Below are 12,361 nucleotides of genomic sequence, written 5' to 3' on the forward strand. Positions count from 1 at the left end.
CATCCCAACAATTAAGGAATCTTAAAACACTGAGGATTTTGTTGGTTTTTAAAGGATAGAGAATATTTGTCACTTAGAGAGCCTGTGGTTCAAATAAAGTTATCTCAAGTGCAGGGAGATAGCTCAAAGAGGTCCTGAGTTTGAGCCCTGACATTATATGGCTCCCGACACTGCCAGAGGTAGCACCCACCGACCCTAGCTCTGCAGGCCCCAAGTACCAGATCTTTAGGCCTGTGCCATGATGCACTCCTGAGCACTACTGGGGAAACTACAAAGAGGACTGGAGAGATAGTACCTTAGTACATACTTTGCATGTAGCCAAGCCTGGTTCCATCCTTGGTACCATGTGGTCCTCGAACATTATCATGTATATCCCCAGAAGCCTCTGAGCATGGCCTTGGTAGTTCTGGTTCAGCCTCAAGCAGCACCAAAACACCACAACCTCAGACCCCACGCTGCCTGCCTGCCTAGGTGGCCAACAATCACCCAGAGAACCCTCAGATTTCATGAGCAATGCTTGGGTGCCCCCAGTAAGTTTTCTCAGCTGTCATGTTGAAGTTATGTGATAAGCTTGACTCTTAATGTCATAGCATACTATATAAAACCTTTGTAAATACTCTAGTAAATGTTATTCAGAAGTCCATTATTATCCTTTAATGCTTCCCCCTCGTAATTGATTTTTTTCTATTTTGTAAATTACATATTTAAAAACATATCGTCTCTACATGATTTTGTAGTGTGACTTAGTCTGTACTGTTTGAACATTTAACGTGATACTTAAATGGTCAGGCTGTTGGTTGGATAAATAACTATGATATTTAATAATTACAGATCTTCCTTGGCTGTTCACCTTCAATGTGAAGTTTTATCCTCCCGATCCTTCTCAGTTGACTGAAGATATCACCAGGTATTTTATACATTAAAAAATAAAATGAGTTTACTTACAGTCTTCATTTATTTCTGTGCCCAAGGAGAGTCATCTTATATTCTGGATAAAACCCAAACATGTTATTTTTAGAAATTTTCTTTTAAGTGGCTACTCCCAAATAATGTGAAATGTTGCTATCTTGAAAAATTGTATTCACTTTAATCTCTGCATTTATATTTGAGTAATGTTAAGTTCAGTATGTGTCTGTATGTATGTCTCTGTGTGTATGTCTGTGTGTATTTAAAACTAACACTAAGAGCTGTAATTTAGAGTCCTTATTAAAAAAATGGGCTGGAGTGATAGCACAGCAGGTAGAGCATTTGCCCTGCAGGCGACCGACCTGGGTTTGATTCTTCCATCCCTCTTGGAGAGCCCAGCAAGCTATGGAGAGTATCCTGCCCGTATGACAGAGCCTGGCAAGCTACCCGTGATGTATTTGATATGCCAAACAAAGTAACAATAAGTCTCACGGTGGAGATGTTACTGGTGCCCGCTCGAGCAAATCCATGAACAACGGGAGGACAGTGCTACAGTGCTAATGTTAATAATGTTGCTGACTCAATTTTCTCTGTCGTACTTTTAAGAAGCCTTGCTTTTTAACTTTTTAATACTAAAAGATTATTACATGATGAATTTTCATGTATAACCATGTGTAACACACACATATTCTAGTTTTCTTTGTAAAGGTGATTGAGGGCTAGAAACATGAAAGTAGTTGTAAAGTCAATTGAAGTATAACGTTTCCCACCCTTAAGGAATAAAACAAACCCAATAAAGTAGGATTTCTTATATAAGAGTCAGTAGGTCTTTCATTTCCCTCTGAGATCATCTGGGCTAATCTAGCATCTCCTTAAATTTCAAATTAAGGATCATTTGTTAGGAGCAAGAGAGCATTTATAGATTCTGAGTATTTGGTTATCAAGGAACATTTTGAATCCATAAGTGCCTTGATATTTTAGCCCTGCACAACTGGCTAAAATACTTCTTAACATTACGTGGAGTAGGTCTCTAGAGTGATTTTTTTTCCAAATGTATTTTAAAAAGGTTTTTATATGGCCAAGGAAAAGTGTGTCTGGTATGTACACCGAAGTAAACTAGAGGTCTTAGCCAGAATCCGCTTTTGATTTCTGTGGATTGTGTGCCTTTATGCTTTCTCCTAGGCCAGTTGTGTTGAGAAGCATCAAGTTGCAGAGGTGCTTATCAGAGAGTTTGCTAATCAAATAGGAATGATGACAACTTCTTTCCAAGATAAGATAAATGACAGTTCTTTGTTTTTCCTTAACTAATTGTTGCTGAATAGAGAATTATGGCTACCAATTAAGTTGCGATTGAATTCGATTCAGCTATTAAATGATAAGAATAGCTTTCATGACTGTACAGTGAGTTGTTCAGAGCATGGAACTCAGCAGACTGGCACGTATGGGACACAGCCTCACCACAGACATGCCTTTGAACAAAGCATTTAATTGGAGTTTTGTGGCCTATTGCCCTCTCTGTGCATATACTTCTCACAATGATAATGCTTTGGTGATTGCAGCTCATGGTATCAGCAAGTGTGTTGCTTTTCTTTTTAAATTGGACTTGAAGAGTCTCCCTGTCTGTAGTGGGAGAAAAAAACAGTCTGTAGAGATATTCAAGCTTTTTATGCCTAAGACCCAGCATCATCCCACTGTCTGGCACCCGAACATTGCTGGCCTATGAGCTAACTAATAAAGCCTTACCTACAGCCAGAGGGCCAGCCACCTGCCTGTTCTAGTAGCCAAGTGTCTCATAAGTGGCTGATCGAAATCTTCACCATGACTTGAGAGAACATTTCAAAGGTAGGGGACAGCCTTGGTGGAGAGCAAGAACATTTCTGCATATTCTTTAAAGAGTGTTCTGTCTTTGTGTGAAAGGATGGAGTTGGAAAATTCAGGAGACAATTGGAGATTTTGTCTGACGTCTTTAGACCTGTGATTTAGGTTTTGAAAGCAGGAAAGGGCCACATTGAAAAGTAGAGACAATAAAGTAAAGGAGTGACAGGTTTGGTATTCAAAGAAATCTTTGTTTCTTAGGGCTTAAAGGTGTCATGGAATATAGATTGACTTGGTTGGATTTAAGGGACTTGAACATAATCTAGAATCATAGTTTAAGTTAGAGTTTTATAAAGTAACTGGAATTATCTTTATGCTGTTCTAAGCTTTACAGATACAATCCCACTTTATTATTATTTTTTAAATTTTAAAATTTTTTTTGCTTTTTGGGGTCACACCTGGCGATGCTCAGGGATCATTCCTGACTCTGCACTCAGGAATCATTCCTGGCGGTGCTCAGGGGACCATATGGGATGCTGGGAATGGAACCCGGGTCAGCCGCGTGCAAGGCAAATGCCCTACCCGCTGTGCTATCGCCCCAACCCCCAATCCCACTTTAAAAAGTGGCTCCTGGGATACATCAGAAATAATAGGGACTGGGGAAATAATTTAGGGTGTGTCTGATCTCAGTTTGATCCCTGATACCACATGGCCCCCTGAATATTGCCAGGTGCAGGCGTGGAGGCTCCAGAATTGTGAGGTTGGCTTTGGTGGTCCCTGGTACTATGTGGTAAAAGCAGCACTCCATCCTTAGACCCTTACACTGAAGCATTGACCCATTCAGCTGAGAATCACTGGTCCTTGAACACCACTTGGTACACCCCCCCAACCCCTGTATTTATGTCTGTAGTAATAGTGAAATGACTTTTATTCCACGAGAAAATGATTTCTTGCCAAGTGGTCAACAGTTCACTAGCATTGAAGAGTTTATTTCAGTTATGATGATAGAATGCCTATCCTGCCTCAGGAGCAGTCAGGGGGCAGGTCAAGTATAAGTGCACTGGGGTAGGGCTAAAACCTCCTGCTGGGATGTGCTTCTGAGCAAGCAGCAGAGCCACCTGGCCAGAGGCAACCTGTGCGCCAGAAGGCAGGAGGACAGAGTCTGAGACTCATGCTATGCACATGCACCCACAGGAAGAAGGTGGCCAACTGCCCACAGGACTGGCCTCCTCTAAAAGATGCCCAGGAAGAAAGGAAGAGCCACTTAGTGTTGCAAGTGAATTGTGTAGCCTTAAAAACAATTCCCTTTGAGTGTAGAAATGTGTTTTTTTCCAGAGGTCGCCTAGTTGATTGTAGTTCCAAAAAAAAAAAATCCTCAGTGAATATAAATAACTTATCTGTGTGTTATTAGTAAATACTCTTTTATAAATATGTAGTCAGTGTGCCAATTTTATAGTAATTACTAGCACTCTTATCATTGTTGATGTAGGCTGTTGGGTCCTAGGATCATGCATGTGTTTTATTTATATTGATAGCACAGCAGTAGGGCGTTTGCCTTGCACGCAGCCAGCCCAGCCGAGCTGGGTTCGATTCCTCCACCCCTCTCGGAGAGCCTGGCAAGCTACCAAAAAGTATTCAGTATGCCAAACACAGTAACAAGAAGTCTCACAATGGAGACATTACTGGGCCTGCTCGAGCAATCTAATATTTGCCCTCACCTACAAAGAGAGGTGGAATTCCTTCTATTTGACAGGTGAAGAGTTAGCCCTAGGCAGGTGGATGAAATTTTCTTTAGAAGGGGTAAGTGAGCAAGAAAGAGCCTCACAGTAGCTAATTATTGCTAAGGGCATCTTAGGAAAAAAGAAATTAGTGTGGAAAGGCTAGAGAAGGATAAAGGGACAGTGATTTTTATTAGCCTTTCTTGCAAGTGCTATAACCTGCAGCTGTTTACACACACACACACACACACACACACACACACACACACACACACATGCTCTCAGGGCACTGGTTGTGGCCCCTGGGAGCCACCCCAGGGTGTGTGGCAGATGCTCTACCACTGAATCACATCCCCAGGCCCAACCTGTAGCTATTTTTGAAAATACCATTCATCTCTATAGCTCTGGAATGGCATGTCCATTTGTAGCATAGAAATGTCATTTTGAATCCAAGGAGAGACAGTGTGTGTGATGGCGTTGTTTTATCTTCAGCCCCAGAATCCAGTATACATTCTAGGGATGCAACATTTGCAGCACGGCCATTCAGAATTTCCTCTTATTTGCCCTCGAGACTCAGTTACTGTTACACAAGGCACAAGGAGTTGGGAGTCCCAGTGGGTGTCTCACTGTGCCTTTTATTTTGGCTTCTGGATCTGAAGAGGAATAGTAGAAAGTAAGGGTTAGATGAGCAGTGGATAATTTCATTGTCCTCTCTTCCTTTTCCCCTCCCAGATACTTCCTGTGCCTTCAGCTCCGTAAGGACATTGCTTCCGGCCGCCTGCCTTGTTCTTTCGTGACACACGCCCTCCTGGGCTCCTACACACTTCAGGCCGAACTCGGGGACCATGACCCAGAGCAGCGTGGCAGCACCGACCTCAGTGACTTCCAGTTCGCTCCCACGCAGACTAAGGAGCTGGAAGAAAAAGTGGCAGAGCTGCACAGAACCCACAGGTGGGTGGTCCTGCCCCGTGGGGCGAGAAGGTGGAAGCAGCTGTCCCTAGACACCCGAGCCTCGTGTGTGGCATCAGCTTCACCTAGTGCCAGTCAAGGAAAACTAGGGGACCCTCGCTCCGTCCTTTCATTGTCTTCATGAGTATGAAATAGAACTGACTCTTCTTACGTAACTAAATGATTTCATTTATTCAAAGAATGTACTTGTTGTGTCTTTATACCTCTCCTACTCCCTACCTTATCCTTTAACAGCATTTCTTAACTGATCCATATAGTGTCTGTGGGTCCCTCGGATATTCCGGGGGCGGGGGGGTTCACAGGTGAAAAATCATGTAGTAAGGACCATGGCACAAGACTCAGCAGTCCTACTGGTAGAATGTAGAGGGTGACACAGGAAAGAAACAAGATTGCAGGGGGCCGTGGATGGAAAAAGGCTGTGAAACATTGATTTAGCACCTACAAATGTAAAAAACACACCTACAAACACACCCACCCACATACATAGTTGGCATTTACTACCTATTTAAATTTCCTTTTAATTGTCTCTATCGGCATATTTGACACAGTGCCAGAGAGATGATGAGGCATCACAATTTTTTAAAGGTGGGTGGTGATGGACATTGTAGTAGTAACTGAAATATACGGATGGTTTGTCTGATCCACAGATGACCTTGAGGATTACTTAAATTGCTTAAATACACTGTACTTTGAGAAGTTTTAATATCTGTGCAAGAATAGAGTGGTTTTTTTTCTTAAGCACAAATCTTGAAGACTTTTAACTACAAATTTTTCATTTGTCCCTTGTATCACTGGTCATCCTGTTGTTCATCGATGTGCTCGAGTGGGTGCCAGTAACTTCTCTTTTCATCCCTGTCGTGTGCTAGTGTAGCCCAGTGGCATCAGCTCACTCCAGGAACAACGAATTTTCATTTGTCCCATATTGAAAAATTGATATTTTGTAAAATTTTGACAAAAATGCTTTGAAAGAGATCTTAGAGATGTGAAGTTTTCAAACCATTTTATTTGATTTAAAACATGCTATACTATTTGAGTCTAAATATTTTCTTAACTATTCAAATTTTACTCAATTGGCATTTAATATGTAATTTGAAATTTAAATAACAGGTACTGAAATGTCATGAGGATGTGAAGATTAATGGGAGATGGTTCTGTTCTCTAGGAGTTTTAAAGTTGTTTAGTGAGGGAGATGGGTAGGACAGGAAATAGTTTTAGCCTGCACAGTATCTGAAAGAGTAAAGTCAAATGCAAGTACTTCTAATCTTTATCTGATCAAACTTAATGAAATGAAACTATGGATTAAAAACCATCTGTTTAGAAACATGAAGTTACTTTATTATTTTGTAACTGTTACAGCTGGGACTCTTTTCCCTAATGAAGTCGAAAAGAAACTTTCTAATTTTAAGAAGGTGAAGGTGGTATTTCACACCTCTTGCAGGGAGCAGTTAGAAAGAAAGCTAGAGGTTGACAGTTACTCCATGTTCTGTCTGCTAATTCTCTCCTCCAGACAAAACTCTCCCATGTCATACACACCTTTTTCCTATTTGACTTTGCATCACCAATAATTTGGTACTTTTTTTTTTCATTCTTAGGGGCTTATCTCCAGCACAAGCTGATTCTCAGTTCTTAGAAAATGCAAAGAGGCTTTCCATGTACGGCGTTGACCTACATCATGCCAAGGTACTCTAAATGTCATGGGGAAAGAGCATCTTTCCAGGCTGACACTGAAGATTTGGGAGGACTTCAGTTTCAGAATTTCACTTTTAGGAAATGTTAAATGCTCTCATCTGAAGGTTTTATAATATTCTTTGTTGTGACTAATTTGTGTAAAACTCTCCACTGCCTTTCTTTTCCTAGTTTTTTTTCTTCATACTCTTAGATAAAAATTCACTTTATCACCCTTTTCTTAAACTCTCACCCTGGTTTATTCTGTGTTCTCACTTTTGCTATGCCAAGTGTTGCTTCTGTGCCAGTTTCCTCTCCTTCTGTTATTTAAAATATTCATTTTGGGGCCTCAAAGACAGTTCAGAAGTTAGGCACTGGTCTTGTGCACGGTTCGCAATTTGGTCCCTAAACCACTGGAGATGTGACCCTTGATTACAGAGCAAGGAATAAGCTCTGAACACTACTGGGGGGTGGACGCCCCAAAAAATGATATTATAAATAAGGTAAGGTAAAAGGTAAAGGCCCTCCCGTTGATCGTCGATTTGCTCGAGCGGGCCCAGTAACGTCTCCATTGGAGACTTTGTTGTTATTGTGTCTGGCATATCGAATACTCTTCGGTAGCTTGCCGGGCTCTCCGAGAGGGGCGGAGGAATCGAACTCGGGTCGGCCATATTGTCCGCTTGCAAGGCAAACGCCTTACCCACTGTGCTATCGCTCCAGCCGATATATATGTTAATATTGGCACAAAGACATGAGAAACATCCATACTTACTTACCTAAAGTGGAACTGTTAATATTTTGGTCAGTTACATTTATTTTTCTCTGTAATTCTGAAACATATGTGTGCATATATTTCAAACAATACATCTCTCTACTTTTACGATAATCAAGCTTTTTCTCTCAATTTTACAAGAATTTCATTGTATGGGTAGTAAAAAATAACTATCTCAACAATTAGTTTCTATGTTAGTGTCTTACTACTTAATTTAAAAAATTTTTGTATTCTCACCACATCTTATCTGTCCCCCAACCCCCTCCTCACACTTCAATTCCTCTTCCTATTGTTTCCTAATAAATTTTACTTAGGAGGTAAAACATAATTTCTTATATATGAATGTTTTCACATTGGTAGGGACAAGGCTTGTTATTCAAGGGAGAGAGGAGAGAACATCGCCCGGCCCCCCAAAAACTCTTGTCCTGTCTCTTTATTTATTTACTTACTTAACTTGTCTCTTTTTAAATTAAATCCTAACTTTCTCACCTCCTGTAAAATCTTGGTTCTGTTACTTTGTTGTTCGTTAGTTAAAATTCAGCTTTTCAAGAGAAGTACTGCTGGGTCTGGAATTCTTGTGCTTTATTTGGTGGGAAGCCCTGCCAGGGTTCACTTTTTGAGGTACTTAGTGCTGACGTGTGGGCCCCGTAGTTCAATATTCAGGCATGAAAATGTGCTATTGTTTGGGCCCAGGGTGCTGGGGGCAGACCTACACTTGTGGGCTTCGGTGGGACCTCAGTAAAGCCCTGTGAACTGAACTCAGCATTCATGTGCCTTCTAGGCATGTACTTAAGTCCTTTGACCTATTTCCCTAGTCCCAGAACTCTTGTTTCTAAAGGGGTAAGAAAAGTAAGCTTGCCAGCTCTGTTTTAATACAATTTTGCTGGGTGACCACTTTTGAAAATAAATTTATTTCTCTGGTCTCTATAAAATCATATACTCATTAAATCATATTTAATGCACATATTTGTAATTTGTTGAAAGGAATAGAGCATTAAAGGAATTTTGCATGGAGTTTAAAACTGTGTTGTCTTTATACATTTTCTCACGGTCTTGGTAACTTAAGTGGTCTTTTTGTTTTGGTGTTTGGGCCATACATGCTGGTGTTCAAGTGTAGCTCTTTGTTGAGGATTGATCCCTCACCCAGTGATGGGACCATATGTGGTGCCCAGGATTCAAACCAGGGTCAGTGGGATGCAAGACAAGTGCCTTACTTCCTTTACTCTCAGACCCTAAATGCATTTTTAATTAATATTTTGTTATTAGTCAAGTTCTTAATAGTACACTAATGTTAGAATGGGTCAAACAAAAGAACTGTTGACCAAGGGCTACAGGCAAAACACAAGTATGGGAGCTTTCTTAACTCTCCTGTGTTCGAAGGAATGCAGGCCACAGCAGTTTCCAGAACCAAGGTCTGTGTGGAGAGGATATCCCAAGAGGAGCTGTCATCATCACTGTGTAGCTGGCTTGAATGGGACGAAACAGGGAGGGGGGAAGCTGGGTACTAAGTACCCCGGCCTCCCTAGCTTCATCTCCCTCCTTCCTCCTCCTCTGAGAACGTTCCATTATCTTAACACATTGAGAAGCCAGTAAGCCTGGGGTCTTTTGATACCCAGAAGGGACAGGGGAGTTTCCAGAGAAGCTAGCTAGGCCGAGAAAGGGTTCCCCTTTTGTAGCTTATTTTTCCAACTGTGTTATAAGATTGCATATCACAGATATGGGATGAACTCATGTTTTTGTTTTTGTTTTTGTTTTTCTTCACCCCTCATGTGTCATTTATATGTACACACGATACTGATAATTCTAAAGCAATATAAAAATCTGAAAATCCACCGACTGACTTGAATTGTGATTGGACTGACTTTTTGAAGTCTGAGAGAATAGCTTCAGTGTCCTGTAAGGATTGCTTCAGAGTCGGAGAGCTTTATTCCGTGTTTTAAATAAGAGTCGCCTCCTTCCTCATGGTGAGAACATGCTGTCTCGCCAGGCTTCCGGCTTGTTCCCTGTGGCCATGGCCAGTGATATTTTTGGCAACCACCATTGTGTCTGGTGCCAAGTTGCTTGGGCACCTGTGCCTGAATCACCCCAGCTTTTCCCTCTGTTCCTAGAGAGAATTGTGGCTGCCAAGATATGGGTAAATAAAGCACCCTAGAGATTAGACTTCTAAACTTGCTCAAGGGATCCAATGTAATTTGATCTGTAGATGTGAACCATTCACATCTCACAGTAGAGAAGGCAATTGGCATCAGTTACCTAGTAATAAATATGCACGTTTCCCCCCACCATTTCCCTCCCCTTTGTTTTTTTTGCAATGTCTGGGGGTCATACAATTAGTTGTGGTCTAATAAGAGATCCCACATTTGCTGTGACATGGTCTCACAATGATAGTGTCACCCAGATCACACTTGGAGATGAGAGTGGAGCTGGGTATGAAACTCAAGTCAGCAAAGTAGGCATTCTACCAAGGAGCCACGTGCTACCTCTCTTCTTCAAAAACTAACAGGGGCCAGAGAGATAGTACAATGTGTAGGAAACTTGCCTTGAATGCTGCCAACCAGCTTCAGTCCCCAGCACCCCATATGTTCCTTCAAGCGCACTCAGGAATGACCCTGAGCACAGAGTGAGGAGTAAGCCCAAAGAACCCAACCCTCCCCATCCCCCCAAAAAGCCCTAATATAAAGTCGAAATTTTTTTTTAGTAACAAGACAGTCAAGTTGTTACACCTTTATTGAATTGAGACCCAGACTAAATCTGGTGTTTTAACATTTTTGGTAGAATTTGTTTCATGCTAATGATTTCTGAAAATGTGAATATATCTGAATAATATTCTTCAATTTTTGCATATTTTGAGTTAAAGCCAATTTTTTTAGGGATAACTGATGATCTGTATATTTTAAATATTGTGCATGTTGGATCAGCACTACTTGAAATGTGAGAAAACAGTTTTCCACTTTTGTCTGTAAGTTTATTTAAAACAAAACCTTTCAGATTTGTGTCTTATATTCCAAATTAGAATGCTGAGAAAGAAAGCAATATTGGAAAGTTCAAGAAAAGTCTGTATTTCTTTGGAATATGGCAGCCCAAAGCATTCTGTAATGAGAATAGGAAGAGTCAGCACTCTTGAGTTTATTGGAAAGTTGCTGGGAAGGATTCAAGATTTCAGCATTGTCCACCTAGAAGGAAGATTTTCTGTGAGGGATTAATATTTCATAGGATAAAGACATAACTTTAACAGCTAATAACTATTTTAATCTATGTGAGATAAAATTGCCTAAAGTGAAATGGAGTTCAAGGGTGGAGCAACAGGCCAGAAGGCTGGTGTTAACTGCCAGGAAAACACAACTTATCCCCAGATCTCCGGGTTGCAAGATTCTGTTTTGTTCAAAAACACACCGAAGAGAAACTGGCACATATGCTCAGTGCACCAATACTCAGCTGTAAGAAAAGATAAAATGATGAAATTTGTGGCTACGTGGATCATCTGGAGAGTATCATGTGGTGTGAGTTAAGGGACAGACAGAATGATCTTCCTTATATTTGGTATATAAAGTAATATTGTAAAAAAAACAAGGAGTTATAGGCAAGAGAAAATGAGAACTAGTGTAGAAAGCATATCACTCTCGGGAGATAGAATAGGGCTGTGGGACATGGGCAAAATGATGAAGGGAAGCTGATACTCTGGTCTGTGTTGTTGGAATGTTTTTAGCATGAAACCCTGCCGTTATTGATACTGTAAGCCATGGTGCCCAAAATAATTATTTTTTAAAAAGCCTATTAGAACCAGGCTGATAGTACAGCATTTATCTTGCACACGGCCAACCTGGGTTTAATCCCCAACATCCCTTATGGTACCCCGACCTCACCAAAAGTAATGCCTGAGTACAGAATCGGGAGTAACCCCCGAGCACCACTGGGTGTGGCCCAAAAACAAAAAAAGCATATTGGCTGTGCCTCTTTTATCATACTGTGCCATGTGGTTAAACCTCGTTATCAAATCTGATTCTGGAAGGGGCATGGATTTTCTGTGTGTTATGTTGTCTAGTGTCCTATCATTATTAACTGGTGTCCTTTCCCTAAAATAAATATAATACGTAAAATTTTCTCTTCTTGGCTCAAAAGAGAGAGTTAGCTTCTGGATCTATATGATTTTCACAGCTCTAACCATGCTCAACTGCCTTTTGCTTGGCAGGATTCAGAAGGTGTGGACATCAAGCTAGGCGTGTGTGCGAATGGACTTCTCATTTACAAAGACAGACTGAGAATCAATCGTTTTGCTTGGCCGAAAATCTTGAAAATTTCCTATAAGCGCAGCAACTTCTACATTAAAGTGAGACCAGCAGAGGTAAGCAGTGTCATCTAAGGACATTTGATCAGCCTTCATCTTTGTCCCCCTCTGTCCATGTGCTAACCAAATTCTTTTTCACTGAAAGGAACTGGACTATTCTTTATCTTTGGCAGAGAAGGTCAGAGTTCTTGATAATTAACTGGAATACATATCTCTGCTTCTAAAAAAATA

At 41.0% G+C, this 12,361-nt stretch overlaps 1 protein-coding gene across 23 annotated transcripts in view; it reads left to right on the forward strand.

Moving 5' to 3' along the window:
- EPB41L2 (erythrocyte membrane protein band 4.1 like 2) overlaps positions 1–12,361 on the forward strand; it is a 231,072-nt gene that overhangs the window by 166,274 nt on the left and 52,437 nt on the right. For all 23 annotated transcript variants that reach the window (XR_008794149.1, XR_008794150.1, XR_008794151.1 and 20 more), the window contains 4 exons: positions 832–907; positions 5,172–5,390; positions 7,001–7,088; positions 12,035–12,187. Coding sequence is in view for 20 of the 23 variants with exons in the window: in XM_056126400.1 (XP_055982375.1) it covers positions 832–907; positions 5,172–5,390; positions 7,001–7,088; positions 12,035–12,187 (536 nt within the window). In the remaining 3 variants the exon portion in view is untranslated. The remainder of the gene's footprint in view (positions 1–831; positions 908–5,171; positions 5,391–7,000; positions 7,089–12,034; positions 12,188–12,361) is intronic.

This window comes from Sorex fumeus, unplaced genomic scaffold (genome assembly GCF_029834395.1).
Source record: "Sorex fumeus unplaced genomic scaffold, SorFum_2.1 ptg000061l, whole genome shotgun sequence".
NCBI classification, from domain to species: domain Eukaryota; kingdom Metazoa; phylum Chordata; class Mammalia; order Eulipotyphla; family Soricidae; genus Sorex; species Sorex fumeus.